The 25,322-nt window shown below is 34.8% G+C and overlaps 4 protein-coding genes across 6 annotated transcripts; 1 reads left to right on the plus strand and 3 right to left on the minus strand.

Annotated features, from left to right (window-relative positions):
- Positions 1-1,752: 1,752 nt before the first annotated feature.
- On the minus strand, positions 1,753-4,766 carry LOC137722799 (thioredoxin H-type). The gene is made up of 5 exons (XM_068461894.2): positions 4,626-4,766; positions 3,980-4,046; positions 3,336-3,458; positions 2,264-2,386; positions 1,753-2,075 (listed from the first exon to the last, which is right to left on the minus strand). The coding sequence occupies exons 2-5, from the start codon at positions 3,998-4,000 to the stop codon at positions 1,923-1,925; spliced, it is 420 nt and encodes a 139-aa protein (XP_068317995.2). The 5' UTR covers positions 4,001-4,046; positions 4,626-4,766; the 3' UTR covers positions 1,753-1,922.
- Positions 4,767-7,517: 2,751 nt separating this feature from the next.
- On the minus strand, positions 7,518-9,614 carry LOC137723012 (ubiquitin-conjugating enzyme E2 28). The gene is made up of 5 exons (XM_068462166.2): positions 9,392-9,614; positions 9,117-9,245; positions 8,654-8,781; positions 8,448-8,552; positions 7,518-8,025 (listed from the first exon to the last, which is right to left on the minus strand). The coding sequence occupies exons 2-5, from the start codon at positions 9,184-9,186 to the stop codon at positions 7,882-7,884; spliced, it is 447 nt and encodes a 148-aa protein (XP_068318267.1). The 5' UTR covers positions 9,187-9,245; positions 9,392-9,614; the 3' UTR covers positions 7,518-7,881.
- Positions 9,615-13,834: 4,220 nt separating this feature from the next.
- Positions 13,835-17,569, plus strand: LOC137722281 (uncharacterized). Of its 2 annotated transcripts, XM_068461247.2 has the most exons (12): positions 13,835-14,303; positions 14,462-14,503; positions 14,600-14,662; positions 14,777-14,839; positions 14,955-15,017; positions 15,171-15,233; positions 15,415-15,477; positions 15,590-15,652; positions 15,862-15,921; positions 16,189-16,326; positions 16,608-16,703; positions 16,853-17,569. In XM_068461247.2, exons 1-12 carry the CDS (start codon positions 14,052-14,054, stop codon positions 17,303-17,305), a joined length of 1,419 nt encoding a protein of 472 aa, XP_068317348.2. In that variant the 5' UTR covers positions 13,835-14,051; the 3' UTR covers positions 17,306-17,569. The 2 variants fall into 2 exon arrangements, with proteins under 2 accessions (XP_068317348.2, XP_088548957.1); XM_088692831.1 differs by lacking the exon at positions 14,777-14,839 and having other exon boundaries at positions 13,875-14,303.
- Positions 17,570-17,676: 107 nt separating this feature from the next.
- On the minus strand, positions 17,677-21,708 carry LOC137722279 (putative inactive receptor kinase At5g58300). Of its 2 annotated transcripts, none has more exons than XM_068461243.2 (3): positions 21,407-21,708; positions 18,799-20,135; positions 17,677-18,516 (listed from the first exon to the last, which is right to left on the minus strand). In XM_068461243.2, the coding sequence occupies exons 2-3, from the start codon at positions 20,060-20,062 to the stop codon at positions 17,861-17,863; spliced, it is 1,920 nt and encodes a 639-aa protein (XP_068317344.2). In that variant the 5' UTR covers positions 20,063-20,135; positions 21,407-21,708; the 3' UTR covers positions 17,677-17,860. The 2 variants fall into 2 exon arrangements, with proteins under 2 accessions (XP_068317344.2, XP_088548956.1); XM_088692830.1 differs by lacking the exon at positions 21,407-21,708 and adding an exon at positions 20,324-20,419.
- Between the last annotated feature and the right edge of the window lie 3,614 nt (positions 21,709-25,322).

Below are 25,322 nucleotides of genomic sequence, written 5' to 3' on the forward strand. Positions count from 1 at the left end.
TTTAAACGTATTTATATGCGTAAATTGACAAAAGTAAAGTCAAATATTTGAAGTAAATAAATAATCTGAGGGCATGTTTACGTATCCGTAATCAGAATGAAAATGTGGAATTGAATTCTGATTACGGAGCACTCTAGTGTTTACTAAACATAGATGATTCAAAAAAGCAGTAGGGCCCACACAAATTTTGGAATTCAATTCCTTGTATTGGTGGAATTGGATTATCTAGATATATGTGGTAATCCAATTCCTGCTTGTTTGGGCAATCAGAATTATACTTTTATTCCATTTATGCCTTAACTTACTTTTTTTATTTCCAAGACTATTTTTTATAAACCCATTAAAGTATATAAAGTATTTGATTTGGGATAAGGGCATTTTAGTAATCATACTGGTTTATATTCTGATTCTGTTGAATTAGTAAACAGCTTTTATGGAATTCTATTCTGATTCCAGAACATTTAAGTCAACAGCTTCAACAAGAATCTGATTCTAACTTCTCCTTATTCCAACTCCTCCTCAATTCAATTCCTTTTATTTTCATTACCGTTACGTAAACATGCCATTATATTATGCTAGAAGAAACCCCTCATAAACCAATTAAAACAACTGAATTTATATAATAAAATCAGTCTCTGTAGAATTTACATTAATAATAGAGAAAATAATATTTAATCAACAATTAATTGAATCACATTCTTGCTAGCCCATTGTGAGGGTAAGCCTAGCTTCTCGCCTTTAGTGTAGATAATATCGTTTATTAAAAGAAAAAAAAAATCATTGGACAACTAATTTAATCACATAATTATCTGCGTGCAAACGATTTTTTTTTATAACCAGCATTACACGTCTTTTAAGATGTTTTGAACGTGATTAAAATAGAGAAAATAATATTTAATAAACAACTGATTGAATCATATTATTGCTAGTCCATTTTAAGGTTAAGCCTACCCCATCCCTCTTAGCGTAGATAATATAGTTTGTTAAAAAAAATCATTTGATAATTAATTTAATCACATTATTATCCATGTGCGAAATATCTTTTTTTATATCCGGCATTATACGTCTATTAAGATGTAATGTTCGTATATTTTGGTGATTTGACCGTTCAAACTGAATTGCTCCTAACTCTGTCAGATTGCCCACCCACTTGTTCTACGTTAAAAAGTAAATTTACAAAATTACCCTTGCATTATTTTATGCTTTCCTCTTTGCTGCTTTTGAGTTTTTTGGCTGAGGGGCATTCTGGTACTAATCATTTTTGTCGAAGCGGTGACCCCAAATTAGGGCTCTGGCTTTATATATAAAGAATATTATGACACGTGTTTCATTCATTAATGCTAACTTTATATCGGGCCATATTATAGCACATGCCTCAGTGACATGACAATGATTTCCGTTTAAGTTAACGATCGGTACACGGAGTTGAAGAGAAAACGTATGGGTCCAAACAAATTTGTGGAGAGGAGATAATACCACCTGGACTATTTTGAAACTTCATGGCTGTTGGACCTGTTATTGCATTGCACTTTCAGCATAACACAATCACGAAAATTTTGCTCAAAAAGTAACAACAAAACATTTTCCTACTAGATGGAATCAGCTATATGAATCTTAGAAAGCCGTTGCGATCGGTTCTATGTCACGTTTTTCGTTAGATTCAAGTACCCTAAGTCTTTTCTTAAAGTCTCTTACAAAGTCTTCTTAGGTCTTCCTTTATCCCTGAGCCTTTGAAAATTTTGCTCAAAAGAATAAACTGAAAAATTTTAAATCGAAAATTGTTCATACGATTGTTCGTATTTACAATCCAAAGCCAACTTACAAAAAAAAAAAACGATTTCACGCCAAACATATCCACCAACTCGCGACATGTAAAAGGAGGTATTGAACAATCTTGCAAAACATAGAAACCACTATCGTAGTTATTTTTCACACACTGGAATTGAATCTACAACAGCAACTATCTTCTTCTGCAACTCTGGCTTGTTGGCGCCAACTAGCTTGTCGATTTGCTGCCCATCCCGAAGGAAGAAGAAAGTGGGAGTGGCTTTGATGTCCCATGAAGTGCTGAACTCCTGCACCATACAAAACCCAAGTGTAAACGAGCATCAATCCACTGGAAACATCACTTATTGTTTTGCACAATTATAATGTTATGGCGGAACCCCGAGTACACTAATGAGTAATTTGATTACCAAGAACAGGATAACTTGCATGCAATAGCACTAATACGATTACACTAACATAACTAGTTGCAACTTACAGTCAATTCATCAACGTCAACCACAAGGAACATCAGAGAAGGGTATTGCTCGGATAACTCGCGGTATAGTGGTGCAATCATTTTGCAAGGACCACACCATGTTGCACTGAAGTTTGCAATCACCTGTTGGACGTACCAATTTCAATTAGATAAAGAGCTAGAAAAGAAAGCTAACAAGTCATTCAACATAAAACTTGCCTACTAAGCACATAATATACTTCCAAACGAGGATCCAAGACGATGAATGTGGAAACAACATCCAACGCAACCTGAATTCCGAGCAATAGTAACCATATTGCATAACAATGTCATTGACCTATGATGAATGCCTATTTGGAGACAAGCTGCAGAGAGAACTTGTTTGCTGATGCATTTATATCGACACATTCTTAACAAATGATCTACTACTACTAGAGACAAGTACGACCTCACAAACTGGGAATACATAGTCTCATACACAATGCAATCTTCTAAAATTCTTTAAAGCCTGTTATAAAGGAGCCAGGATTACTGCAACAGATTGTACTCCAGGTCAAATTATGATGAAACAAGTCCCTGTATACTAGCATCTTTTCATCAGGGGAAAACGTCATTGGGAGGTTTTCTGAATCAAAACTTTAAAGAAAATGATCTCTTACTATCAATTAGAAGAACTAGTCTTTTGCTATTCCACCCATTGTGTTGGTTTAAATTCTTAGCTATTTTTCCTTGGTTGCCAAAGCTTAAATTTGACAGCCTGAATAGGACACTCAATGTTTCAGTAGATAAGAGAATCTATAGAGATTTGATAACCATACTGTTCTTCCCAATTTTATATCTCAAAACGTGCAGCTTTGCATAGGATCCCACCCAAGGTCATGGGACTTGTATTTTTTTCATGAGTCCCGGTTTAGGTTTTATCACTAACCACAAAAGTCTTAATGATTACCAGATTTTAAATGTAGTAACTCGTTACCAATAGAAAAATACTGAATTAGGTTCAGCCGAAGTATATTAAAAATTTGACAACGAAGTATCAGATATGATTCAACATAGTATATTTCTCTTGAAAAGAAAGAGTGATTAAACTTACAATTTTGCCGTCCCTTTTTGCTTCTTCCATCTTTTGATCCCAAATTTCCGTAGTGGTGATGAGGTGCACATTGGCACCAGCAAACTCAAGTTTATCTTCAGAATCATCTTCTTTGGTTTTAGGCTACAAGTATCATGAAAGTTATAACTTGCAGATTACAGAAGAAAACACACGACAAATAAACACTAAAGTGGAAACAAGAAAGCTCAACATTATCAACGAAACACCCAATTACTGAGAACATCAATCATGCAGTGATAATTTCTTCTTGGCAGGCTGCAGACATAAAACATTAAAGGCTAAACGCAGAAGGAAGAATATAGACTTCTACTGCATGAATCAAACGAGTTATCTATCAACTTCGTAAGCTTGAACAGGTGATACGGACTTGTCCTAAACCAGCTAGGAAGATATTCTATTACCGCATTCAATACCAAGCCATTCTTAGGAAGATAAATAATTAAAGGGAACTTTAACGAAAAACTCCCGGTACTGTTTATTTTAACGAAAAACCATATTTTTGCACTAAAAGTCAATCCTGGTACTATTCACTTTACCCTTTATTTTGTCTTTATCATTAAAACTCAAAGTTTTCAAGCCCGTTTTATTAGTTTTCTATAATTTAAAACGAAAGAAACGCCAACCTTACTCCCGCAAGCTCCCATCTTGATGCCCAACACCAAACTAGTTACAGAGCAGCTCGCTGAAAGCCTAAACATCCACCAATTTCATTAGGACAAATGCAAATGCATGCCATAATATTCGTCGGCAAAGAAGAACATCGAAAGATAACACATGACAGATTGATTGTTCGAAATAATCAATCTCATTAGCACAAAAGGTGTACTACTTCCACTAATTCAATTAGTCCGAAAGCGTCGAAAAAAACACATTTTAAATTTTTAATCATTTTAAAAAGCATTATCCAAGTTATTATGACCAAGTACATACAGCTGAAATATCAAGAGATAAGGCAAGTATCAAAATTTAAATACCCAAAAACATAAAAAACCAAAATTCGAAACATTTTACCAGTATAAATTCATACCCAGAATCCAATATTTTGAAATTCGAAGGGAAAACAGATATTAAAAACAAGATTTGCAACCCATAAAAAGAAAAAATAATCAATTTCATCGCTAATAAACATTGGCTTGCAAGAATTTACACATTTCTAAATTGAGAAATTCCAATAATAAATTGATATACATAAATACATATATACATATATACATATATACATATATATATACACACACACATATGCGCGACAATATAATCAGAAATTACCTTCAGAAGATCGAATTGCTGAAATTGTAATACGAATCGAGTCGGCTGTAATTCGACAGAGAGATTGTGACAGAGATAAAGAGGGTAAGGATACAAACCAAAACGCGCGTTTTAGAATACAAACAATTTTTCAGGGAGAAATATGGTATGAAATTTTCTAGAAGAAGAAGGAGGTAATCAGTCAATCTAACAGCGTTAACAGTAAACTGAGGAGCATCGTGGTTTTTTTTTAACTTTTCCGTCGGTGCAAGTTAATTTGTTAATTCCATTTTTATGGAATTTAGACCCCTTTAATTAAGGAGTTTTAACTTTATTTGTTTGTTTTCAAATTATTTATTATCCTACTTACCATCAATATATTTTTTTAATTCAATTCTCATCATTTTTGGCAATTTATTTGTTTGTAGTTAGGACATAAGTTTTTTAATAACCTTTTTTTTTTTTTTAATGATAAGAAAATTATATGATGATATAAACAAAGCAGATACATATCACTTGCTAATACACTAATATGATAATATAAAATATAGTTTTCCTGCTTTTTGTCCTATTTATTTGTATTTATTCAATTTATTATTTATTTTTATCTTGAGCTCTTGTACTTTGTGAGAATTATCAAGTTATTATTGGTGCAAAATTTGATACATACCCAACCCTATGGCGTATTTTTAAAATAATTTTAATATTATTAATTTTAGTATAAGACTATATTATGGCATCATATGCCTTTATTAGTTCCATATTAGTTCTAATAATTACCCTCAATTCCCTCCCCCAACTTGGTTAATTCCATGATGACCAAAAAAAGAGTTAAAAGATGATTTGGCTACCACTTATGGTACAATGGTATTCTATTTTACTTGCAGTGAGAGGTTTTAGATTCGATTTTCGTTAAAAACTAATTTGAACTAAATTATTACTAGCTCATTGCTTTTCTTCGTTCCATTAGTATAAATAATATCGTTTATTAAAAAAAATGATTTGACTAGGTCAACTTCATCAAATCTCCATCTTGCACGTTGATCATATGCCACCATGTTTAGATTCATTTTCCTGTGACATGTTTCTAATGCTCAAATTCAAATGTGGACGAAATTTGGAAGGTAAAAAGTTGGAATGTATGTGGGGCTTTGCTTGGTTCCATCTCATTGATCAATGATTTTTTTTTATGGTATGAAATTTTACGTGTTATAATAACAGTTCACAATGTTATACTTTATAGAAGTATTATAATTATCAGTTTGTTGGACATTAAATGATTTTGAGATGTATGATTTTGCCACTACTGCTACTAATCAACAACTTTAATTTTTTTTTTTTTATATATTTTGAGTTGTTATAAGATTTGAAAATTGTGGGGTGTATGTAGAAAATGTAAAGCGTATGTTGAGAATGTGAGGTGTGAGAGTATTATGGAGAAGTATGTGAGGTGTATTAAGATAATTTTTAATTGAAAAGGCAAATGTAGGGTGTATTAAGTACGTAGAGTTTATTCAACAATATGTGGGGTGTTAATATTATAAGCAAATGAGAGTATTATGGGAAGGTATGTGAGATGTACTAAAAGTATGCAATTACTCATTTTATAATAAAAGAGAACTTTTATAATATGTTAATTAAGAACAAGTCCATGTGTTATAACTTGTCTTAAAAATAACGCAAAATCGTATCTCGAATACTCTAAAAATTTGCTGGTTAATTACCCTCAATTCCCTCCACCGGCTTGGTTAATTCCATCTTTGACTAAACAAACATTTATGCTTGGTCAACTGCATCAAATCTAAACCGTGCACGTTAATGATATGTAAATAAATTAGAATATAATGTTCGTATTTGACCGTTACCAAGTAAAAAGTAGCTTATGATAATGATGTGAAGGAAAAAAAAAAAGATAGAATGTTTAATGTATACTTTATTCTGAATGATTATAGGACTAATCATTGGGCCGGGCCGGACCGGACCTATTGGCACAGCGGGTCCAAGTGGGCTTTTCAATTTTTGGGTCGGGCCTTGTAGTTTCATATTTAAATGTGTGTGTTTTTCTTTCCACATCCTACATTTGTAAGATAAACTATAGGTAAGGGGAGTACATCGCTATACGATACATCCCAACTAGGTTGGGAAGTTATCAATCTAAACCCTTTTCGAATAATTGAGCTAAAGCAAGATGTGAGAGAGAGAGAGAGAGAGAGAGAGAGAGAGAGAGAGAGAGAGAGAGAAGAATGGATCTAAAAGGTGGAGCAATCAGAAGCTTACCTACTTTCATGGTGTTTTAGATATTCTTCACCGTTTTAAATTTGGTTATTCAAGGCGGAGCAACCGAATGGATCTAAGAATGTTGTTGGGTGTTGTTAGGATGTTGCTACATTTTTTGTGGTTTATGATCAATGAAGGGCATGGTGATCAATTAAAAAATCAATTAAGTTTAGTATAGACTTTTCACATGCAAAATTGATCAAAAGAGTAATTTTAAAAGGGTGGTGCTATTGCCACTCAGTACTACGATCTAATGATATTTCTCTTCACTTGGAAGCGAGAGATCTTAGATTCGTATCTTATAGATGACGAATTCGATACCAAAATTAGGCTGCCCATTATGTAGCTTAGCTGAACTCCCTTTCTCCTTAGTGTAAAAATATCAATGTACTCAAAAAAAAAAAAAAAAAAACCAAAAAAGGTGTACCACCCAATCAAATTCGTCATAACATTCATAATGATCAACTTTACGAAGATCCCATTGCATTCCAGAAGCTCGCAACATTGGTCCCGATAAACTTCAATTTATTACTTCCTCAATATTGATGTACTCAAAAAATAAAAAATAAATAATAATAATAAAAAAAAAGGTGGTTCAAGATGAAGCAATCGGCAATTTAATTAATAAATCAAGGCTGCATTACAAGAACAATTTATTGGATGAGTAAACAGCAAACATAAGAGTTCATTGGATTTCTATATTTCTCAATCTTTCAAGATACAACAAGAAATGGTAGATGAAAAATCAATACCGATTCCTTAGTCGATGGAATTAAAACGAAGATTTTAAGTTTCTGTCTAGAAATCCGGAAGGAACAACATCAAACAAGAAATTAAAGTTGTGGTAAAACCAGAATTACATCGCATTCATACCCTTCTTTTTTTTATATATATGATTAAGGAAAGGAAGAACAACGATCTGTTCTTCCTCAATTGCAACGCCCCGAACCTGTCCCCCACCCCCCAAATACAAACTCTACATCTGGATGAAAAAACATCTTCAACCCATTGCATATTTCTGAGTCCAGCTACGTGCAGTGGATTCGTACTTGGCTCGATCAGTTTTGTACATGTGGGCGATCTCTGGCACGAGAGGGTCATCAGGATTTGGGTCAGTCAGCAATGAGCAGATTGAGAGCAATACCTGGTTTTACATGCAAAATGGGCTTAGTAAATACAATCCTAACCATCTCAGGCAAATAATAAGAAGCATATAGGAAGAATAGGAAGTCGTGGCTGATACCGAAAACTATGAATTGGAAAAACCAAAAATGAGATATTGTCCTCGATCATCGCATGCAACATCAACATTTTAAAGTACCTTCTCAACTCTTTACAAGGAGCATAATGAACTATTAATGACCTTTTAGCATAAGCAATGCAGAGAGTAATGGAGAACTCTTGCCTAGCTTAAAAACTAGGCGATAATTTTGGAAACACCTGATAACTCTGTGATGCATCAAGGCATCGTATGTATACCAATTCCAGATTCAACGAGAGTACAAAGACAAACCAATGTTATGCGGGATTCGAGGAAATATTACAAGAAAATGAAGTCAAACAAACCTTAGAGATAGTAAGTGCTGGGCTCCATTGCTCTTTTAGGATGTCAAGACAAATGCTTCCGTTGCTATTGATATTCGGGTGGAAGACCTTAGTCCTAAATGCAACCTGAGAAACAAAATACCATTATTCTTCTAGAACAAACAATCGCCACACAGACATCACGACAAAGCAGGACCGAATTCTGAACATAAGATTGTACAATTTACCTTAGGGGGCTTGAAAGGATAATCTGGAGGGAAATGAATGGTGACCAGGAAAACACCTCCTGCATATGGGCTATCAGGGGGTCCCATAATCGTTGCTTGCCAATGAAACATGTCCTCAGCCACAGGACCTTATACAAAATTAACAAAAATTTACTTATCCAATTGGGGAACCTATAATACACAGTAAGATCAACCATTCACACACAAATCATCGAAATTGACACGCACCGACACCCACATCTCTATACAAAAACAACAATTTATCATGACAAACTAACAGAGATTTGAACTTTGAGTATAAAATCATAACAAAGTTTCAGTAATTATAAAAATTTAAATATAAATTTCGCGCCGACGAACACATCTCTATACAAATCATCAATTTACCATAACAAACTAACAAAGCTTTCAACTTTTAAGTGTAAAATCATCAAATTACAACTCAAAACTCAATTAAAAGTACCTGCGCTGCAAGAAGTTGGAGGATCCTTCTGCAAATCCTTGAGCTCTTTCAAGATGCGCTTCGACGCCATGACGAAACCGAATCGCTCACAAATCACAACTCAAAACTCGCAACCCAGGACCGGAAAATCTGTAAAATCAAAGAAATTCAAATCCAACCCAATTATCTTTACACCCAAATCATCAAATCCCAAAAGCAATTTTGCTATTCGAAAACAAACCATCATCCAATCAAATCAAATCAAAACAATTTCCAATGTTCCATCAATCAAATACCTGAGAGATCGGACGGAAATAGCGGCAGCAGAGGGAAACGGGTATGTAGCAGATCCGGAGCTCCGCCTCCCAAAGCTTCCGCTGCCACCAATCGCTCGTTTCGATCGAGACCCCCCGATATTTTCCCGAACAAAAACTCAAGAGACTTTGTGGATTTCCCTTTCAACAGTTTATATACACCGTCCATGAATCTCTTCTCCTTCTTTCTTATCCGTTACTTTTTCCTTCTCTTTTTTTTTTTTAAATTCTTTTATATTTGTAAACGTTATTTACGGCGGCTTTCTAATTTTAAAATTTTAATTTTGGTTTGAAAACTAGGGGCGTCGGCGGGTGTGGACTCCGGCTTACCTAATTTGGATCGACTTATCCAATTGGGATATTTCTGGGCGAACTGGATCCTCTCCTAAGCTTAGGATGGAATCCTCCTGAGAAGTTTATTCGGTCTGTTAAATTTTGATTTAACGACTCTAAACATGGGATCTTTCTAAAGGTTATAATAATTGCAACCGTTTGATTAAATTTGAACGGCTTCAATGAGGTGCTCATGAGGATCCCTATCTTGAGCTTAGGAGATGATCTATTTCCTTTTTAGGTGACCCAATCATTAATGTGAGCTTTAATGAAAAGGGTTTCTCAAAACTTTTAATTAACAAAAAACCATATACTAATTTTATTTAATAAAAATGGCTTAAACTTTGATAACAATGGTTCGAATTTTAATAAAAATGACAAAAATTTTACATAATAACCAAAAAAAAAAAAAACCCAACAAATATTGACGCACGGGACCACGCATCACATCACACGTATACACACTCTCTTTCTCACTTAACCGTTCAACTTCCCCTCTCTCTCTTTCCCTCTTTCACATATTCCCATCAATTTTTCTCTCTTTTCACCTCACCCATTCACATCAACTTTTTTTCATTTTTTTTCACCTCTCCTCACTCTTCTCTCTCCTCACCTCACTCCATAAACAATTTTTTTTTTATTATTTGTTTATTTGACTATTCTTTCAAAAAAAAATTAGAATAAATTAAGTAATAATATTACAATATCAAAAATAAAGAAAACTTTCATTATTCAGTTTTATGAACACTAATACTGTCACTATATCTTAAATAGAATATTGACTACTACTTAAATTTGAACACTATTTACTGAACATTGACTATTTCTTACATTGAATACTATTTCTTAAACTGAACATTGACTACTTCTTACACTGAACACTATTTTTTAAACTGAACATTGACTACTTAAACTAAACAATATTTTTTAAACTGAACATTGACTATTTCTTAAACGGACTATCACTACTTCTTAAACTGAACAATGACTATTTTGTAAATTGAACACTAACTATTTCTTAAACTGAACACTATTACAATTACTATTTCATAAACTAAACACTGACTATTTCTTAAACCAAACACCTTGTAAACTAAACACTGATTATTTCTTAAATCTAACACTAGTACTATCACTATTTCGTAAATTAAATAGACTATTTATTAAACCAAATAATAGTACTATCACTATTTCGTAAACTAAGCACTAATTATTTCTTAAACCAAACACTAGTATTATCACTATTTTGTACACTAGTACTGTCACTATTTCGTAAACCAAACACTGACTATTTCTTAAACCAAAAACTAATTATTTCGTAAACTAAACATTGACTATTTCTTAAAATCAAACACTAGCACTATCATTGTTTTTTAAACTGAACATCGACTATTTTATAAACTGAACACTAAAAGGTTCAAAATTTGAAGCTCTCTTCTCATTATCATATGAATCACTGGCAATAATATTTATATTCTTATAGAGTTAGAATAATGATTTTCACATTCCTATTTGTTATTTTGACATTTATTCGAACAATTTATTTGACTTTCCTTTAATTTATTCAATACAAAATTAACAACAAAAGCATAAATGAAATATCAGAAAAGCTAATGTGCTTTCGTTGAGGATCATAATCTAATATTTTTTATTTTAATGTTTTAGCTGGTTATGATTAAAATTAATAAAGAATTCCATAAATTGAACATGGGGTGATGATGAGATGCTACCCCACGTGGAGGGCTAAGCAAATTTCTCTCTCTATCTCCCTCTCTAATTTTTTTTGGGGTTTGTTAATGTCAGTTTGAATGGATTTGGTTGGCATTCTCTTCTTTCTACCCTCATAGTCTCTCTCTCTCTCTAAACCTTTTCCTTCCTGATGAAATATTTAAAAAGTAATTTGTGTGTTGCTTTTGCACTGTTGGTTTATGTTGAATTGGTAGATGCTTGCTTTCGCACTACTTGCGTGCACACACGCTTTGGGTTGAATAAATTTTTGTTTTTGTTTTTCTTGTTTTTTTATCTCGTCCTTATCATTAAATAAAAGTTATTAGGTGACTTTTGGTTAAAACTCAAAGTTTTGAAGCCTTTTTCATTAGTTTTTCTATATTTAATTGGGTTAAATTTGGGTTGTTCCAACCATCTAGACACACGGAAATTGTCACTTACTACTATATTTTAATGGTATTTTTCTCAGATGTAAATGAGAGGTAGATTTTCACCAAATGCAAATTGGAACCAAATTATTGTTAGGAGGCTTAGTATACTCTGCTACCCTCTAATATAGATAATATCTTTTACTATTTTTTTAAAAAAAGCTAGTTGCTTCGTCACTATAGCCCAACTTTTCGAGGCTTGAAAAAATTTACAGAGACATTTCAATCTCTCTTTAACCACTATTGTGTGATTCATATACATCAAAAATTAAACTCAAAATATGCCGTATGTAATGCAGGTCTAAAGTCGTTCACGATCAGTTAATCGGTAGTTTGATGGATTGCCTTTTCGACGCAGCCGGGGTCGATAGTCACGTGGCTCCCACATGCTTTGAATCGTGCCTCTTTGGTGGTCCCAAGTTAACGTGAAAGTTTCTGTTGCTTTATTTTGCCGGAATTGGTAACGCCGTAAGTTCGTAACGAACTGACCTCCTTCCGTTATTTTTTAACGCAAAAGTTAGAATGCTAACGTATGATGATTCACACTACAGATCCCTTAACCGCCCAATCATAGGCTACCAAGTCAGCACGTTGGAAAGGAAATAATCTAGTGCTCCGTGGTCCATCAAAAGTCTTGATAGACGGGTATGATGTATCCCAAAGTTATACCACAGTCCTCCTATTTTTACTTGATTTTCACTTGGATCTCTATAACGTTTTGTTATATTTTGTTTTCACTTTAATTACAGTTGGTTGTATTCTTGCCTACTTATAAATCCGAACCTTTAAATTCAACCTTTGTTTTTTTATAAAAAACGAATTTTCTCGGTATAATTGATATACACTAATCACATTAAAAAAAGAGAAAAAGTTTAAACCAAATACAGTAAGTTGAGAAGGAAAACTCTAATAAATATGATGATACGTTGCTTGCAATGACGAGCTTGATACAATATCAATATCTTCATTATATAATTGAGCCCAAATTCTTCCAATTTTATTGTCAAATAAAAAATAAAAATTTGTCAACTGAGAAAATTGTTTATTATTTCATACACATTTCTCATTTTTTTTATTGAACAAGATTCTTGATTAGACATCATAGAATAATACATAAGATAGAAAAATTGGTATTTCTTTCCCTTATTTCAAATATTTCTTAAAGTGCTAAATATGTTATTGGGTGTTTTTTTAGTGATTTCACCTGTGAGATTTAACAATATTTTTTTTGGAGAATGTTGATAAATTCCAAAATTCATTCCGTTGTCTTGTAGTGACAACCGTCTTTTTTATTGGTACTGTAGTAGGCCTTTGGTTGGGTATTGGAGCAACACTGCCTATTGATAAGTCCTTAACTTTAGATCTTTTTTAAATTGACTCAACTGTGAAATAGAAAAATATATATTATGATGTGTGTTCAAGGATTTAAACACGCTTAATATCATAGAATTTAAAAAACACGCTTTACATCTTAATTAAAAAACACGCTTAATATCATAGAATTTAAACAAAATATTTTATTAATACCAGCAAACTAATTACAAAATACAAATCTTCCCAAAAAAAAAAAAAAATCAAACTAGAAGAAGTACGCTAGGGATGATACACATCTGTCATTTAAAAATTCAAATTAAAATTAGTTTTGGCCTAATTAATCAAACTTACGGCCACTTAGTACTACAGTCTAATGATATTCCTCTTCACTAGTAAGTGAGAGGTCTTAAATTTGATTCTCACCAAAAACAAATTTGAACCACATCGCTAGCCCATTGTGAGGTTTGAGTCAATCCCCTCCTCTTAGTTTAAATAATATCAATCATTGAAAAAAAAATAAAAAATACACTAATTGGACTGGCGATACTAACGAAAACGAGTTTAGGAACCAAAGTGAAAATCTCAAAAAACTAAACGGACCATGATGCAATTTCGTCAAAATAATAAGAAAACGCGAAAAAACAAATTAGAAAAATAACGCAAGAAAGCACTTCCTGGCATCCTCCCTACAGACGAAACAAAATCCGATCGAGACAAATCTCAGTGAAGGAAAAATCCAACAGCAACAAGTCGGATCCGGGTTCGGGTCTGTCGGTACGATTCGATTTCATTCTCGGGTGGTGGCAGGGAAAGAGGCGGAGCATTTTGTGAGCCTAACAATGGAGGACGATAAGAAGAAGAAGAAGAGGAACAAGAAGAAGAAGAACAAGCAGGGCGAGGCCACCGACGATGTTCCTGTTGCCGGAAACGGACAAGCTTCCCAGGCCGCAGCAGATGTTCATACCGATGATGCCCCCGCCGTCGGCGGTGGCCAAGTTTCAGAGGCCGGTGGCGGTGCTCGTTCCGATGCTGAGCGAGATGGAGACGGAGATGTGAATGGGAAGAGGCACGAGGGCAATGGCACGGAATCTGTAAGCTTCAATTTCATTAATTTACTAATCAGGATTAGCGATTGATAGTTATCTATTACGCATTCGAATTTGAATTGGATCAATCACCAGCTACATTGTGGTTTGTGAATTTATGTTATTTGAATTTTGTTTTTTGAATTAGTTTTTATTTTGTGCAGAGATTATTAGCTGAATCTAAGAAAAATTGGCTCCAAAAAGAGGTTAGTGTGAACATTGATTACCTCACAACAGAATTTATATTCAATTGTGATGCGAAAGTTTTCGTCTTGAACAGAAACTAACCCTAGTTTTTACAGGCTGCATTAGAAGAAACAATCAAACAATTGCAAATCGAAAAGGACGTATACATACAGAAAGAGGTAATATAATGTGAATTTCAAATTTGAGAATAATATTGGACCAAATATTAGGGTACATTTATCGTAATTTAAAGGATTTAAAGTTTAAACTTTTGATGTTATTTCATATTTTAGGCTACATTAGAGGATACTATTAAACGATTACGGAATGAGAAGGATTTGCATATACTGAAAGAGGTACTAGATTATCTTTTGAATTTAGATGTTGGACCGAGAGAGCGGTTGAAACCTTTTCTTGTCCGGTATGGTTCTTTTTGACCATTCCTTTTGGCTTTGTGTATGGTTTATTCAGCCAACGCTAGAAGATACAATAAAGCAATTGCGGGATGAAAAGGATTCACATATACAGAAAGAGGTAATGTCACCTAAATTTACTTGAGGTAAGTAGCTGACAAAGAGTTAATCCGTATATGTGTTTACGATTGTGCTCTTTCACACTTCGTAGTGCAATTGTTTGCTTAGTCTGCATGTATTTTCAAGACTGTGTGCTTAATCGAATGATGTACAGGCTGGTCTACAGATGGAAAATGATCAATTACAGAGCGAAAAAGTTTTGTGGCTTCAGAAAGAGGTGATTTGAGTTGCATGATAGGGCTCTTTTAAACTTTGTTCATCTTTCAATGCAAGTGCACCTCTACGTTTTTACTTCCCCAGAATGCACATAATCATGATTTTTTAGTGTTTGGTACAACATTATTATAAACAAGATTGCAAACTAGAGGAATTGGTTGGTAATGCTGTGTTTGTTGCAGGTTGGATTAGAGGAGAGAATTGGTCGGTTAGTAGATGAAAACGGCACTTTGCATTCGGAAAAGGTTAGAGCCGCTCTTGTGTATTGTAACCCCATAACTAATAATCAGTTGGCCTCCCTTGATTGCCTTCACTCCTGTTTTGCAAGTGTAAAACTTACCCTGCATTGTTCCGCAGGCAAGCTTACAGGAAAAGATTAAACATCTAGACGGAGATAGAGACACTTGGATTCTAAAGGAGGTACTCAAATACTCTAATAACTCTTAACTGTAAATTGTAGATGAGGAATATTGGGCAATTCTTAGAATTTTGTGCTGAATTCATTGTTATTTGCACCTGAAAAATACATCATTGTAGTTTCATCTTCTGAAACTCTTTTGTTACTTAATCTTTATTTTATCATTTTATGTCAGAGACTTAGTTTGGTCCTTATCATGTGGCTCTTACAGGATTCGTTTAAAGAAACAATAGCAACTCTGAATGATGATATTGCTAGATTACGAGCACAGGTATGTAGCTTGATTGACCCTGCCAATCTGCTTGATGGATTCAATTAAATTGTTTTTTGATCTACAAGTTGTCCACATGCATAACTACTTGATTGAGTATGGAGGAGTTTGACTATTGCTTTGCTTTCTTAGATCCTGTATGATAGGTTTGAATCGAGTCGGACTGTCTTCCTTGTTGCATGCTCATCCTAATTCATGTTCACAAGTAGTTCACATAACATCTTTATATTTTCTTCTGATATGGAAATTAAAACCAAAGCTTGGCAGGTATCGGAATTGGAGCAATCCAGGAATAATCTTGTACAAGAAAATCAACAGCTGATGGAAAACATTTCTAGTTTGCAGTTGCAAATTAAGAATCTTGAGAGTGTCTCCTCTACTCCATCATCAGACGACCTTGCAAAGGTTTGCTTCCATTTGCTTACCTGATGACGGAATTTCATGGTTAGCTTTATGTACAATTAGGGTACTAAGTTTGTGGGAGTGTTTTATGTTTCCCGGAGAATGAATTCTTACAATGGTGTTTGGAACTTTTATTAACTACTACGAGTGATAAATCTATCAGTTTTACTGAGATTTTTTTTTTTTAAATAAAAAATCTGACAAACATCTCTTTTTCTATTATTGATATCTTGACATACTATTTGTCAAAGGACGAAAATATATCTGACTCTGTGTTAATGTAGCATGCTTCGGAACGTGAGGAGTTGAACTCTCAGGTTGAAGCAGCATGTTCACTTGTTGAGAAATTAGTTGCAGAAAATGCAGAGCTTGTTGAGAAGGTGAAAGGCTGCTCCCCTCCCGTGGTTTTCTATAGAGTAACGTGTACAGTCGTGTTATACATCGAGACACCTGTGATTAAGTTTTAGCTATTACTATAAGATTTTGAGGGGCTGACTATTTGTCTGATATATCTATTACTCTATCCTAGGTGAATGAGTTGTATGGTGAACTTGACCAACGGAGCCCAACAGTTGAACTCACTTCAACAGCTTCAACAGCAGAATCTAATACAACAGTTGTTCCTCCTGAAACTGTCAGTGTCATCCATCCCAGATCCAATGAGGATATGTCAACATCAGACCAGAAGCTTGATTCTCCAAAAGATGTTCCAATCAAACAGGAGATGCATAGTAATGGTAATGTGGATTCTGAACATGCTGCTTTAGTTCCAGAGTTGCCAGTATCTGATGAAATTAGTGAAATTGTGCAAATTCCGTTGGATGAGAATGAAGTCGGGAACCCAGAGGTGTCTCTCGAGGATGACAAAAATGCTGCTGTGCCACTTATAGAAGCTCCCCTGATCGGTGCTCCTTTCCGGTTAATGTCATATGTTGCTAGATATGTTAGCGGTGCTGACTTGGTTAACAAGGGTTCTACTTGACTCTAGTTATTAGCTTTCTACCTGTTCATGAGCAGCGGCATAACTTCCTGATATGTTTGTCGACATTACTATTCTTTTAGAGGTCGGGCTTTTGTTTTGGCCATTTACATTGTTAAAGTATCACAAAATGTAACTTCTGTTGAAGAAATACTTGTAAGCTGTGGGATTTCAGGGCTTCGCTCCTCTTTTTATGGATCTTTACCCTGTTTTTCGCAGCAGGTCTGCACGTTTTTGGCAATAGAATTCTCATTTCAGTTGCAGGAATTTCGTCGTTTAATCGCTTGCCATGGTGATCCACGCCGTAGATGATTTATGAACAAACGGCAAATTTCAGAAACAAACCATTATGGCTCGTCTTCCTGAACGAACAATTTTCAGAACAAGCAAATCATGTTTACAATTAATAAGTACATCCCTTAATCGTTTGGAACAATGTTAAAAAAGGCTAAGCTTTTACAAAGGAACACTACAAAGAATCACACAATTGCTGATATATGACATTTAGAGAAGGATTCATGTATTTGCTCATTCGGACGGGTGCTGATTTTCTGATGATTACGGCAAGGCTGGCCCTTCTGGGGTGATTGGGGTCTGAACGTTTGAGTCCTTGGACTTGTTGTCATCTGATGATGGCCGGTTCTCAGAATCTGGTGGCCGGATTTCCTCAATCATCCTAACAACTTCCTCCATAGTAGGTCTCATGTCCGGCACCCTTGCCACGCAAGTCATTGCTATTTGAAGCATTTGTACCAACTCTTCTTCGATATTTTGGTACTTCATTAGCTCCACGTCAAACACCTCAGCTGTCCATTCCTCTCGAACAACAGACTGGACCCACCTTGGAAGATCAACGACATCATCATGCCCTGGTGTTTGTACTGGTGCTTTGCCTGTCAGCATCTCAAGGAGCATAACACCAAAACTATACACGTCCGATTTTTGAAAGGACTTCTTAGTTTCGATCACCTCAGGAGCTCGGTAGCCCACGCTTCTGGAAGGGATAGTTGTGAGGTTCATGAGAGGAGCTAGGCCGAAATCTGAGATGCTGCCATTGAGGTCCTGGGTGAGGAGGACATTGGAGGATTTGATGTTGCCATGGATGAATTTCCCTCCACTTGCAGAATGGATGTGGGCAAGGCCCTTGGCACATCCGAGGGAGATCTTTAATCTGGTTTCCCAGTCTGGTAGATGCTGTCCACTTTCCCTGTTTCCTGCAATATTGGATAAGCGAGAGAATTCATTTCTGAGGGAAAATTCATACATTTATCTGCAAGGCGTATTATTATTACAGTTCCGAGAACAATTACAGCAATACTTCATGGTATGAGAAGTAAGTTGCTAGTCTAAATGCAAAGGCTTTACAATAAACGTTGCATGTCCTCCAACAAAGTTATTGTAAAGCTTCATTTGAGGATATTATACAAGTTTGCTTCGGAGATTAGTATCATACGTGAGACGTAAAAAGAGAAAGAGCAAGATGAAAAGGGGCCTACCATGTAATAATGCTGAGAAGCTACCAGCTGGAATGTAGTCATAAACCAGGAGTTTCTCATCTTTGGAGTAATAATAAGCTCGAAGAGGAACAACGTTTGGGTGCTGACTAATCCTCCCAGTATTCTCCATTTGCTGTTCGAACTCTTTTTTCCCGACCAGTACTTCTTTAATCCTTTTCACCACCACTGTCGTTCCCTCCTCCAAGATGGCCTTATAAGTAGTCCCATAACTCCCCTTTCCGAGAACCTCAGCTGAAGCTCTTAGTAAATCCTCAAGATCGAAATTGTAAGAACAGCCTTCGAAGAAAACCAGCTTGTTCTTCTCTGCCTCTTGTACCCCACTTCCAAAGTCCTCCTTTGGCTGCTCATTCCTTCCACCTTTTGTTTTCACTACAGCACTGCCTTCGCTGTCTTTTTTCTTCAAACAGCATAGCACGATCACCAGAACTGAGAGAAACAACACAGCAAAACCACCACTTGCAATGGCAATGATAGCTCCGATACTAAGTTTCTTCTTTGATCCATTTTTTGGTTTGAAGGGGACTGTTGGAGGAAGATTGGGGGATGGAGACGGCGAGGGAGTGATCGAAGTACAACGGTTTAGTGGGGGCCCGCATAACTTCAAGTTTCCTTCAAAGGAAGATGTGGGGAATTTTTGGAGGGTGGGAGGAATCGAACCATTTAGTTGGTTGTGGCTCAAATTCAAATGCATAAGCATTGTTGTGTTGATATCAGGTATAGATCCCGTGAAGGAATTGCTTTGGAGGTACAGTCCATTAAGACGTGCTAAATTTTGGACTGTGGCTGGAATGTTGCCGGTGAAGGAGTTGGACGACAAATCAAGAAATGTGAGATTGGGAGGCAGGGAAGAGGGAATATTACCTGTAAGATTATTGTTTTGAAGGTATATGTAGTGTAAGGAAGGAAGGGAGAAAATATCAGATGGCACATTCCCACTGAGGCGGTTAGACCGAAGGCTAAGGATCATGAGGGCATCGAGCTTGCCAAGAGTGTTTGCCGGAATTGGACCATACAGTCCAGCACCTGGGAGTCGGACGGTCAGCACACGGGTGCCATCCAAGGTACAAGTGATGCCTGCCCAAGACTTGCAGACCGGGTTAGCAGGATCCCAGTTAACTTTTCGGCCATGAGGAACAGCAGAAATAAAGTCGAGAAGGGCTTGTTTGTCTGAACTGATGTCAGCTATAGTTCGGCAAAGGAAAAGGAAGAGAATTACTGCACCACAAAATAAATGTGGCTTCATCTAGTATTGTTTGCTCAGAAATCCGTTAGCGAGTCAGACTATGAGAGCACACTCAGCAATCTTTCTTCTTCCCCTGAAAAATACACAAAGGTTTCAGAATGGTGCTCGTAATGATTTCTACAGCTTGCAACTAGTGAACGATTGTGACTGAATGTATAGAGAGAGTATTCTCTTAAAAAAAAAATCCAAGAAATCAACTTCTACATCTTTCGATCAGTGCGAGCATATAGGAAATGGAAAAGACATATAATTTGTTTATACAGAGTTGACATCGGGAGGGCCACATTTTCGGCCTACCACTCCTCCGAATATTTGTGTAAAACGTGTAAGTTCAAGACATGCAGTGCATCAAGAAAGCATTCAACTCAACATCATTTCAAAGACAAACTTATCAGTAAGAAATTTAACAAAAGAATAGAAAACAAAAAGCGAAAGCATAAATCTTTTCTCGCTAAAGAGAAAGCAAAAGGCTTAAAGCATGCCTCGCAGAATCCTGAAAGAATACCTTTTCAGCTTTTATAATTTTTGCTTAATGGAATATAGGATTTCAAGTTCAACAGCCAAGTTCTTGATGAGAAATACGTACAAAAAGAAACTGTGCAAAGGTCTAATTAAACTAGTGTCATAACACTGAAACGAAAAGTTTCACATGCCGAAACTGAAAGACACACAACACTGCTACAACTTAGAAATTAAAATGCCAATTATCTAAAGCTTGTCAATTCTACTTCACATGGCATTGGACAATAACACAGATTTTTCCGACTAATGACAAGTCCGCTTGTTAATCCTTTGTTTTTTCAGCCCGGTACAAATTCGACAAAATATTTACAAAGCCAGTTTATTTCTTGAGAAGTATGGTATCGGATTCCTGAAGCCAGTGCTTAATTTCATGGTGAAGTTTAACATAAGTGCATCAATGTCACTACTTAGGCATAGATTAGCAGAGTAAAATACATGAGCTTAACGCTTAATTGAGCAGAACGAGTAGTACTTAAATCAAATTTCTTCCAACATTAATTCATTCTCGAAATCAAATTTAGCCTCCTAAATTTTCTTACCAACCAAACAGAAAGAGCTGGAAAAAGTAAATCTGTGAAATTCTCGCCAATGGAGCTCAAATTGTCCCAATTTTCCACAATACTAACTTCCCGAATCCTAAATTTGATTCTAGACGAACCCCTCGATTCCAAAACCCCAGCTTGACCAGAAAGACGAAAGACACCAAATTTACCACTAAATTCTCCAAAAAAAAGCATAAAAATCAGCAATGGCAGCAGAAAGAGCTAAACAAATTAAAAAGAAAACCCCAGAAAAATTAAAGACTGGGAAAACAAGACTCACCATTGGAGCCGCAGCTGGAAATGTGGAGGCTTGGAGAAGTAAGAGTGAGAGTGAGAGAGAGAGAGAGCGTTCAATGTTCTTGGTGGGTGAGCTTTAACGGCATTCCTTCAGGAAGACGCAGGGAAGAAAGATTGAAAGATTAAAGGAGTGAAAAACAAGAAGGTGCGTTCTGACTTCTGAGATTCGCCAGCAATGTGTTTGTGTGTAGAGTGAAGAGCGTTCCTCCTCAGCTGGAAGTATTAAGGCCTTAACTGTCAAAGCCTCAAGCGGTCACCCAATAAATGCGCATTTCTCATTTCTTTGAATTAGTTGCGTTTCACCCCTTATATTTACTAGAAAATTAATTAAAAAAACCCCTCACAAAACCTTTTTTTATTCAAAAACTTTTAAACAATTTTCTTTATCATTAAGGTCACTTTATTTTATTATTAAACATATTTTTTTAATTCAAAACCATCATGAAATTGATCCGTATTTAAAATTTCTTTGATGCGTTCGATATTTTCATAGAAATACCCCAAAAGTTATAAAAAAACATATGGAAATGGAGGTTAAGTCTAAACTTCACCTCATACTGGAGAAAATCTTAAGTTTAGACTATAATCGATAGATATAGTCAATATTTCTAACATATCTGTTAAATATCGGAGAAACTCTTATATTTCATCTAAATTAATGTTTGACAATCTTTAAAGTTTCGTTTTAAATTTTCATCCAAAGCAACCGATATCGATATCGATATTTAATGTATTCGTCGATATTTCCACAAATTTACATATCAATATTTAAAAAATTGAATTTAACTTTGCTTTTTGTCATTATAATATAAAAAAGTCCTTCATAAAGTTTTCTAAGTTATTTTTAATTAAAAAAATTATTTTGAGAGGGACTGTTTATTAGTTCTTTCTTTAACTGAAAGTGATATACGTACTACGAGTGTATTGAAATCTTTAGAACTCGTTTGCAAAGGGTTTAAAGTGTTTTCCTAACAATTGAAAGTGTTTTTAAATATATTTGATAGAAAAAAATTAAAGGTGTTTAAGGATTGTAGAAGTGGTTTATAGAGAAGAAAGGATTTTCAAGTGCTTTTCTAGAAAGAACTTGAAATCTTAATAAAAAGTTTGATGTATTTTTAACAAGAGCGTTTGTAACCCGAAATATTTGCTGCGTAAATTGTACAAAAAGGATACCAATAATTTTGAAGTGCTTCTTGAAGAATCTCTAACACTTTTTAAGTGCTTTTAAGAACTTATAAACACTCCTAATTGTTTTAATATACTTCCAAACATGACCCAAGTTAAGGCTTTTTTTTTTCTAATTTTCTACAATTTTACTGTTCAATTCCAAAATACGATTGAGAATGGAACAGTGAATAGTGAAATTTACTTTTGACTATTGTTGACAAAAATCCGAAAATTACGTTACCCCTGTCATGCAAAAGCAAAAGATACGTCAAGTATATTATTTTTTACTGGAATTCACGTGATGCAGCTCCTTCCAAATTCTAAAATGGATCCAAGGATTGATGGTCCGTGGCGAGTTTAAATCTTCTGCATTTATTTTGTGTGTAATATTTTTATAATTTTTATCATTAATTGATACGTGCTATAAATTTAATCCTTATTAAAATTAAACGTGTCAATCAATAATAAACAACACACATAAAATAGGTACAGAAGATTTGAAGTCAGATACAATAAGCCATACCTTATTGATTTTCTTTGTTGGCGATTTGCATGCACAACAGCAAACTCTACCCATAAATTTATGAAATTCAGAAGAAAAAAAAATAGAATTATAAGGAGTGAATTTCACCCTGAAGAAGAAGAAGAAGAAGAAGAAAGGTGAATGGTCATTGGCTGAAAGGAACAATTTGGTCAGCGACTCTACTGAAAGCGACATACTTACTACGAGTGTATTGAAATCTTTAAAACTCATTTGCAAAGGGTTTAAAGCGTTTTTTAACAATTAAAATGTTTTTAATCACGTTTGATAGAAAAAATTAAAAGTATTTAAGAATTGTAGAAGTGGTTTTTGGAGAAGCAAGAACTTTCAAGTGCTCTTGTAGAAAGAACTTCAAATCTTAATGAAAATTGTGATGTATTTTTAATAAAAATATTTTTAACAAGAGCGTTTATAATCAGAAATATTTGCTACAAACCAGGCACAAATATTTTGAAGTGCTTCTTAAAGAATTTCTACTACTTTTTAAGTGCTTTTAACAACCCATAAACACTCCAAATTGTTTTAATACATTTATTTACAATTTTACTGTTCAACTCTAAAATATAGGATTGAGAGTGGGGGGGACAGTGGATAGTGAAATTTACATTTGACTATTTATGACAAAGTCCAAAATTTACGTTACCCCTGTCATGAAAATGCTAAAGAAATGTCAACTATTTTATTTTTATACAGGAATTCACGTGATGCAGCTCCTTCCAAATTCTGAAAAAGAAAAAGGATCCGAGGACGGATGGGTCTCGTTGCGAATTCAAATTTTCCGCATTTATTTTGTGTGTTTGATTTTTATATAGTCTTTATTATTGATTGATAGTGTTTACAAACTTAATCCCTTTAATTTTGTTGATCATAAACTTAACACGTCTCAATCAATAATAAACGACACAAAATTTGAAGTACGTACAATAAGCCATACCTTATTAATTTTCTTTGTTGGCCATTTGCATGCACAACATCAAAATCTACCCATAAATTTATTAAATTCAGAAGGAAAGAAAAAAAGTGGAAATATAAAGAGTGAATTGCACAGTAACTGAATCACTGGTTTTATTGCTAAAAAATAGTTGGGAAAGTTCTCCATGCTGAGCTTTGGGCTTCGTTTTATGGGTTCAAAATAGCTAAAGCTACAAATTTCTCTCATCTTATTGTGGAGGCTGATTTTGCTTTGGTGGTCTTTTTGATTCATGGTTTGCCTAGTCTTAATAATCATCCTCTATATGGTTTTGTCTCGAAGTGCAAAAGTTTGATCATAGAGAACTGGAGTTGTAATGTGCAACACGTTCATAGAAAGCGTAATTTTGTAGCTAACGGGTTAGCCAAATTAGGTTTAAACAGCGAGATGAAGTTTCCAAAGCTTGCGGAGCCTTCTCCTTGTTTAGTTCAAACTCTTTCGGATGACTGCTCTAGAGTCGCTGCAGCTAAATTAGTGGTTCCTTAATGTTTCTTTTTCTTCTGCCATGTTATCGAGAAAAAAAAAATGAAAAAGAAGAAGAAAGGTGAATGGTCATTGGCTGAAAGCAACAATTTGGCCAGCGACTTTTGCCAAAGCCCATGTTGTAGCATGTGTTCTTTACGTTTGTTTATGATCACCGGAAGAGCTGCTGTAATTGGATAGTTGTTCGCGCGTGAGCGAACGTATCTCAAACGTCAATGCACATTCACGATGTATTAACGGTTGATAATCATTTTCTCGTCACCAACATTTAAATCCCATATATGAAAACATCCACCATAGCGTTGACTAATGGATATAAGTAGAAAATTAGAAAATATAATATTTTGGCGTCGGTAAAGGTGGTTGTATGCGATATTATTATACACCAAACGTGTACAAATCATAGGTCCATATGTATTAAAAGACACCAAACATGTTATTAAATTCTGGGTCATAAGCCACCAACCCAAAGTACACTATTGCTTGAAAAGAGTTCAAATCTTCTACGCTTACTTTATTTGTTACATTTCTATGACAATTATCATTAATTGATGCGTGTTCGTAAACTTAATTCTCCTTAACCTGTTGTCTATAAATTTAATACGTATCAATCAAATATAAAGTTAAAAGGCCACACACAAAATGAATGCAGAAGATTTGAACTCACTTAAAAACGAATGAGAAAATGCAATGATTCATCCACAAATATAACTTACGGAAACATGCACGTTATTATGA

Source organism: Pyrus communis, chromosome 4 (genome assembly GCF_041283825.1).
Source record: "Pyrus communis isolate YQ-2024b chromosome 4, ASM4128382v1, whole genome shotgun sequence".
Lineage (NCBI taxonomy): Eukaryota > Viridiplantae > Streptophyta > Magnoliopsida > Rosales > Rosaceae > Pyrus > Pyrus communis.